Source organism: Podospora pseudoanserina, assembly GCF_035222485.1.
Source record: "Podospora pseudoanserina strain CBS 124.78 chromosome 7 map unlocalized CBS124.78p_7.2, whole genome shotgun sequence".
Taxonomy (NCBI): domain Eukaryota; kingdom Fungi; phylum Ascomycota; class Sordariomycetes; order Sordariales; family Podosporaceae; genus Podospora; species Podospora pseudoanserina.
Genome location: NW_026946672.1, coordinates 1,771,207 through 1,779,188, shown reverse-complemented (window position 1 = coordinate 1,779,188; position 7,982 = coordinate 1,771,207). Strand labels below are relative to the sequence as shown.

The 7,982-nt window shown below is 51.6% G+C and overlaps 2 protein-coding genes across 2 annotated transcripts; one reads left to right on the top strand and one right to left on the bottom strand.

Annotated features, from left to right (window-relative positions):
- Positions 1 to 160: 160 nt before the first annotated feature.
- Positions 161 to 2,313, bottom strand: RET2 (coatomer subunit delta). Its single transcript, XM_062950314.1, has 5 exons — positions 2,092 to 2,313; positions 1,588 to 2,031; positions 1,339 to 1,535; positions 478 to 1,285; positions 161 to 413 (listed from the first exon to the last, which is right to left on the bottom strand). Exons 1-5 carry the CDS (start codon positions 2,092 to 2,094, stop codon positions 324 to 326), a joined length of 1,542 nt encoding a protein of 513 aa, XP_062796314.1. The 5' UTR covers positions 2,095 to 2,313; the 3' UTR covers positions 161 to 323.
- A 105-nt stretch (positions 2,314 to 2,418) lies between these two features.
- On the top strand, positions 2,419 to 7,225 carry QC764_706730 (uncharacterized protein). Its single transcript, XM_062950313.1, has 3 exons — positions 2,419 to 4,952; positions 5,340 to 5,885; positions 5,940 to 7,225. The coding sequence occupies exons 1-3, from the start codon at positions 3,080 to 3,082 to the stop codon at positions 5,960 to 5,962; spliced, it is 2,442 nt and encodes an 813-aa protein (XP_062796313.1). The 5' UTR covers positions 2,419 to 3,079; the 3' UTR covers positions 5,963 to 7,225.
- Positions 7,226 to 7,982: the final 757 nt, after the last annotated feature.

The window sequence follows — 7,982 nt, the reverse complement described above, 5'->3', positions numbered from 1 at the left end:
GAAGCGCTCTTGCTCTTCAGAGTTCAGTGAGAAGTGTGGAAGGAATTCATGAAATAATTGGCCCTAGCGTTCGCACTGTGCTGCCCCCCCAAGCGGTCAAAATACGGGCAGCCCCTGAAATGCTTGTCCACATACACCATAGCACCAGCACGAATACATACACCAGGCATTCGATTTCTTGCAGAAACACGCCAAATCAATTTTATTAGGGGAGCTATCCGCCTCCCCAAGTCTTCTCTAACCAGACACCAAAAAGACACATGCTTGCTCGGTGCGCCAAACACACAACAGATTCATCCCTATACCACGTTAATCACCTCCATTTATTCAATCAAGTACGAGTCCGCCACCGATTTCACCTCCTTGGAGAAGGTTACCTCCTCGTTCATTTCGACAAGCTCCACCGAGGTGACCTGGAAGAAAAAGTTAGCATACTGTTTGTTTTCTGTGTTCGCAGTCAGAGGATGGAAAACTTACATCAACATCCACAAATGGCGAGGTCTTGGAGAAGCGAACTTGCATGGGGAAGAACTCGTTCTCGTCATCCGTCTGCGCCTCAAACTCGAAAGCACCGCTGGGATTCTCCTCGTTGACAGTGCCAATGGACCACTCAAGGCTGTCACCAGACACCTCGTAGGTGGCATCGAAGCTGGCAACGGATGGCTCGGCGCTCTGGTAAGGGATCACAATACTAACATCCTTGAGCTCATCACCGCCCGACAGCTCATACTCGACAGTCAACGAACAGTTGCCGTCGGAACCCTTGTTGACCCAGACAGTAAACGCAATCGGCAAGATACTCGTATCGTCGGCCTTGGGCGCAACTCTCCAGCGCAGCACACCAACCGCGTTGTTGACAGGGAAGCCCCTCGCCGTGTTAGCCATCTGGATCGCTTTCGTGCTGTTGAACAGATTCTTGTCGACATTTGGATGTGTCCGGAACTGGGCACCGTGCGAAGGAGTAGCATTGAGATTAAGCTTGAGCTTGGTGAGTGATGGATCTGACACGCGCAATGTCAAGTCACCGCTGATGGAGAACGAGTTGAGGGCCCCATCCCTGGACAGTTTGGCTGTGATGGCTTCGTTGACGGTAACGTGGATCGCATCCCGGTCCAGGGACGTTGATACACGGGAGGCGGCGGCCGGTTCTGGGGCAGAAGGAGTGGCAACCGGTACAAGGGGTGCGTCGTCCACTGGCCCCAGCTCGGTCTTCACACGCTCGAACATATCTGTAGTCTTGGACTTCTTGCCCAGCTGCATACCCTTGCCCTTAGGCGCTCCAAACCTGATTCTGTCAGTTCCCGCCCACCAAACGTCCAGACTGTGAAGGCAACGTACTTGGATTTGTTCTTCTCCGCCTCGTAGGTATCGTATGTCTCAGTAACAGCCGGTCGGACAGGGGGTGTGTATGTTGGGTATACGGCTGGTCGTGAAGCCATGCCACCGGAGCGGCCAGCTCTCCCAGACTCCTTGCGCTGCATCTCCAGCTGCTTCGCCTTCCTCTTGCGCTCTTCGGTAGCCTCGAGTTCCTTGTTCTACACCGGTGTCAGAACCCCAAGCAGCCCATAAAAGTATTATTCCACCTACCCGAGCAATAATCTCCTGAATGCGCTCCTCGTGAGACTCCATTTCCAAGAATGTCCTAATTTGGCTGACAGTCAGGTTCTCACGGTAACCCAGGGTGACGATCTCGTCGAAGGCACTGATAAGTTCGAAGGCATTTCGGAGGATTTCTCGCTCGTCGAGGCTCTTGCAAGTGCTGGTAACGACCTGGGCGAAGAGGTGGAGGGAGTCGATGTCCTGGAGGATGTTGGACTGCTTGTTGGTGATGAGCACCATGTAGAGCTCATCCAATGGCTGGTATACGAATCGAACATTGTCCTGTTCGACGGTGGTGTGTTGGGTGCCCGAGTTGGCAGCCTTGGGGAAAGATGCGAGGAGGGCTTCGACACGAGTGCGCTTGATGTCGTGGAAGGCCCTGGCCAGAACAGCCTTGCCGCCCCGAGTGCAGATGGACGCAGCGAGGACAACCTAGGGCGCAATGGTTAGCTGTTTGTTGCGCTCTGGATTGCATCATCTCGGGAGGTCTACCATCTTGAATTCAACAGCTGGACGGTTTGCTGGGGCTCAGTTGGGAGAGGTCGGGTTGGTGTCGGTGTCGGTGTCGGTCGAGCCGTTAATTACTGGCAATTGTAGCTTCACCTCCCAGAAATGATACAACTGTGGTCGATAGGTGGTCTTTCCAGCACCCAGTGGCAGCTGAGGTGTGCCTGACGAGGGGCTGCCAGCTGGCATCCACCCTGACCGTGCCACCACTGTGAAGTGAAGCTCTTTCCCCTGTCTGAGGACATATGGATGGGCACGGACCAGGTCCAGGCTGCCAGACGGGTGTCAGTCCACTAAACTGAAATGCGGGCCGTCCTCCACTCGATTATTCAAACGAATCGCCGCTTCTCCAGTGCTCTTTCACTTTTCCGACAAACACGCTTTCAATTACTCTCCTCTGCGCGCGTCAGCAGAGTATAAGAAGTCCCGACCTACCTGCCTTCATCCATTTCACAAGATTGCGCTCTTGACTTCAACAGCAAATTCACTCGACCCGCTCTCGACTTCTGCTTCTGAAAAATTAGAAGTCGGCATCCCACCGTTCTTCAGGAGCTCCCTGTACAAGAACAAGAACTTTCTCCATTTCCACTTGGAGCTCTTGCCCATGTGCTGGATTCGCCCAAACCACAACCTAAACTCAGTAGTTGACCATCAACCGTAACCTGAATTCCGCGCGCCCCTCGACTTTTCCACTCCTGCCCTCCGGTCCTACCGTATCGACTGGACTGAGCGTGTACAACCATTCGCTCGATTTCAGCGTTTGCCGTAAGAAAAAACGTAAACTCGACCTCAGCCCCACGTCCAGCCACTGGCGTCGTCGATAATCCTGCGGATTTTCAGTATCAAGCCCACCGCTTTCCACCATATACTTTCTACCAACCAACACGGCAATAGCCGCTCATAACCAACCAAAAAACGTAGCCTACGCGTCGGGCTGCGTTCGACATATCACCCATCTCCAACCCAGCTCACCATGGACCAGGTTGAGCTGGCCGTGGACCCTGGCCCCTTGGGCCAGTTAGATCAGGAGGCTGTCCCGGATTTTGATGCCGATGGATTTGATTTCCAGCTGGATGGCGTTTATGATCAGGCAGATGAGAACCAACAAGACGCCCCTGCAGTAATCACCAAGAATGTAGTCGATCAAGTTGACGAGATTGGCTATGAAGACGACGAAGAAGAAGCTCACTCGGAGCATGCCGCGACCAATTCAGCTGAAGATGAAGGCCCCCCGAACGAAGTAGCGGGTGATGAGATCGCGGCGACAGGCCTGGAGTATCAAGAAGAGATCGGCTACGAAGAGGACTACAGCTTGACCACGGAGGCCGTCAAGGCTGACGAGAATGCCCAAGATCTGGCCGTCGCAGATGCTGAGCAGCCGGAATATCAAGCGGAAGACGAGTTGGACCCTCTGCATGAGGACCAACCGGAGTATGAAGCTGAAAACCAGGCCGAGCCTCAGCTTGGAGACGAGCCAGAGTTTGAGGCTGAAGACCAGTCTGAGCCTCAGCATGAGGACGAGCCAGAGTATGAAGCCGAGGACCAGATTGAGCCTCAACATGAGGACCAACCAGAGTATGAAGCAGATGAACAGCCCAGCCCTCAGCATGATAATTCCATCGGCCAACCCCAGATCCATGCACAGGAAGACCAGGCGGTTTTACTGAACAACATTGAATCAGAGAAACCTATGGTCGAAGAAGATCTTGACGACCAGCTTGATCATGATGATGATGATAATGATGATGATGACGACGAGAAGGAGAAGGTTCCTGAACTGGGCAGCCACAGCAATATGGACTATGAGGCCGGCTCAAATCATGCTGATGGCAACGAGGATTACCTCATGGATGATGACGAGGAACCCAGAGGCGGCCTTAGTGAAGTTGACAAGGCGATCGAAGATCTTGCGAGTTCTCTTCATGGTGTTCCCGACATTGAGGTCTTTTACAATGACGTCAACTACTCGCTGTTTGGGACTGCAAATGACGACCCAGACGCTTTCTTTCTGTCGGACGTCAAGAAGATGGATGAGCCCCTTGCACAGTTTCTCTCTTCTCTTCGCCAAGTCATTGCGAACGAAATTGCCCCTACCGATACCCTCTTGGTCAGTTTTGACTCTCTGGACCTCGAGTTTGGCGAAAGGTCTAGTGAAAGGTTTCTCAACCGGACACTCCGTGAACTACTGGATTGCCACGCTGCATTGGCGGCAAAAGACACCGCCATCGCCTCAGTTCCTGTTTTGCAGTTGATTGTCCAGCACGATTGCGAAGAGCGCTTCCTACAACTTCTTGATGAGGCCAAGTATGGCGGCGAATCGCCATGCCGCTCTGGAAGCGTGCTCTCTGAACATGAGCATTCTGAGCATACCGAATCTAACCATCAGAAAAGATGGGTCAACGAAGAACTCCTTGTTGACGAGGATGATGACACGGCCCATGATAGCTATGAAAACGAGACCCCAGTCAATGGCATCGCTTCTAACCATGATCAAAGCCACAATCCTAGCGTATCGCCTGCTGTTGAGAACGACGCTACCACTCAAAACGAAGATGCTGCCATCTCCAGCACACACTCCCAATCGCCAGAGCTAGCAGCTGAAGGGCAGCCAGACCATGATGATCAGGTTGTATATCAAACAACCCTCGAGACTGTGCACGCTGAGGATTCCAATACCTCGGACTTTCCTCAAGAACAGGTTTCCTACGAGTCTGTCGATGTCGATGTGGATGAGCAGGAGATGAAGGACGCCGATGAGGCCTTCGATGTCATCACAGAGCTGGAAACAACTGAGGAGGCTCAACTCACCAGCAATGGTGTGTTTGAACTGACAACAGGTTCAAATGGTAAACCCCCTTTTTCTTTACACCCCACCAACAATCTGCTTTTGTCCAGTACGAGTTCGACCAGGGCGTCGCAGCTCGCCACCCCCGCAGTTGAATTTGACATCGATTATGATGATGATGACGAACCTTGCGAGCTGGAGGGTGCAAGCGGAACTCAACTTGGGTCCAGAGCGACATCTGAGATGGGTTCGTCAAGCTTTACCGTCGATGAGGAGTACATCATCGATTATTCTGATAACGAGGACAACGTGGAGGAAGAGGGCTTGAATATGTTGGACGCGGCATCGCCATTGACCAACAATTTCTTTACGTCTCACTCTCGCGCCAGTTCGCAGATAAGCATCAGTTTTGGTCACTACAGCGACGCTAACATTCCTCGCTTTCAAGATAACGATCTTCTCCTCACTTTTGACCAGGACGGCGGCCTCTCAACAATCGACGAGCAAGAAGGCGACGGCGGTCAAGGCGGAGAAATATTGAACGGCGTGCCCGAGGTTACCAACACCGCAGCCGATAACAATGAAGACGCTCTGGAAACGGACTGGCAGGCTGAGATTTCACAAGTCTCTCGGGGCATGTCCCCCACTGTGAGTAAAGATCCGCAACAGGGGCCGTCTGCATCAGCAACAGGAGACACAGCGTCCGATCATACGAGCACGACCATGAACGGCGACGAAATTGACTACGACGAGAACGATGGGGCAGATGATTCTTTCACGCCAGATAACAGCGCGCCGCACTCCGTAGCGGCTCCAGTGGAAGATGGTGATGAAATTGACTGGGGCAATGATGGGGATGAGTACGAAGAGGTGCATGACGAGGCGGAAGGAGACATCACATTTGAACCGCAGCCTGACCTTGACCTTGCTCCGTCGAGCCCCACTGGAAAACGATACAGAACTGACGATGCAGAGAGCCTCGCTGAGGAATCCGGTATGCGTTCCCACCTTTCCCCAATACGACGTGCTCATACTTACATACGGATAGATCACAAGCGTCGTCGGACATAATCGGCGGGCTCTGTACAGGTTTTTCTTGCCCATATCTCTGAGACACGGTTGTAGTTCAGCCGCGACATCTTTCTTCGAAGGAAAAGGTTCTGACCCCGTCCCGTTTTTGTTTTCGAAGGTACTCATTTCGGCCAATCATCGACAGCTCGTATTGTGAAATGCCCAGGTAAGTTTTCGGCAACACATCGAAGAGGGTGACGGTATCACGATTGCGAAGTTCTGCCGAAATTTCATCATTTTTGCGATCTTTTTGCATCTGCGTGGGCCAGCACGGTCACTCATTACTTGCGCAGCAACGCAATATCATTAATCAAACAACTTTCAGCCTTGGGCTGAATCGACGTTACCGCATGCAGGCCACAGCATTGCAATTTTATACCCAGCATTTATATGTAACACTACCATGGATGGGCAAAATTTCTGCATTGGCTGGGGATGGGATGGGCCAGGGGGGCTTATCAACGGCTGGAGCTGGCTTTTCAGCAGGCTTGTCATGGCGTTGGCTTTTGGAATCAATCATTGGAGGCAGGCTTCGGTTTTTTTCTTCTTTCTCGTCCATCTCAACTGGGGGTCTGTTAGTTTCAGAGATAGACCCAGCTTCTCACGGCAAGGGGCTATCTAGCTGAGTTCGGTAGTCGACGTAGCTAGTTGAGAGTTACTTTGGGGATGACGATTTGGAGGATGGGTGGGGGGTTTTCTGGTTTTTGACAAAAGTAAGATGGATTTCAGAGTGGTGGAAGGGAAAGAGGGGTGGGCACTGGGGATCTCTTCCTTTTTTTTCTCAGTTCTCACTGTCACCCTTTTGGCTTTTTGTCACTTCTGATTTTCGATCTTCTTTCGACGATTATAGGAAGCTTTTGCCCTGAGTCCAGAATGTTGACTTGATCCTGAGAGATAGGGGGAGAGGAGAGTGTTGATGGGGTGTTGTGTAGCAATGTACGGATTGAGAAGAGTTGCCCGAATTATTGTAAAGAGAGGTGAAGAGAAAAAGGCACCAGCAGTCTGGCACCGGGAAGGGCGGACGTTGAGGTACTTCGAAGGGAAAACCCAAGACGAATAAGCTGATTTGAGGTACCCAGTTTTTTTGTTTGCACTGCCACGATTTTCAGGGTTCGGATGTACTGGAACATGTTAGGTACATGAGTAGAGGGAGCTTGGCTGTGACTCTTGGGAGAGTTACAGGAGCTACCTGGTTTGATCGCACAGACGTGAGCTATGATGAGCAGATGTGGTATTTGAAGATGCTACGGATTTGTTGTGAAACCTATATTATTTGAGGTGTGATTGCTTCGCTAATAACATCCTCTGTAAATTGCATGGGCATGTCCTACAGTAATGGACAGAGTAAGATGGATAAACTCTTCCAGAAAGCTGACCTTGTTGTTGCACTCTACAATGGAAAGCTTACGTTATGTAGGTACAGAGTACGGGGATCTGCATACTTCAGGGGAGGGGGTTGATGTGAGGGGAGGTCGGGGGAGTTTGGGTGTTTGGTACCTTCGCCTGTGCGTCCCGAGGTTCTCAGGTCTGTCTGTTTCTTTGTCTGGTTCGATGTCATCCCATGTGAGCATCGCGAATCCCTGAGATCTGGCGGGAGAGAGAGATCTACATTGTAGATGGGGTTGTATGTGTAGAACGGACTTTGAGGGCAGTTATGTTTTTAGACGTCTGCAGGCATGTGGATTTCAACGGCGTGATATTGCTGGGATTCCATGAGCCGAGGGACACTGGTGGGTTCATTTCCAGCTGCTGACGACGCTGTAATAACTTGCAAGCTCTGCGGGGGATGGGGGGAAGGGGGACAATTTATAGTTTTTTTGTTGAAGAGAACCCTGAGATGAAGGGGCGTACTTGGGTCTTGGTACTGGTGGCAGGTGATTGATAGTTTGGTAGGGGAACATATCGAGATAGGAAGCTACGTTCTAATCTAGGATTTTCTTCAATCTTCAAGCCTCAAATTAGAGTTGATAGGAAAAGAGCGTTGAAAGGATGGGAGAACTGCTCGTGTGCGGCGCGGCCG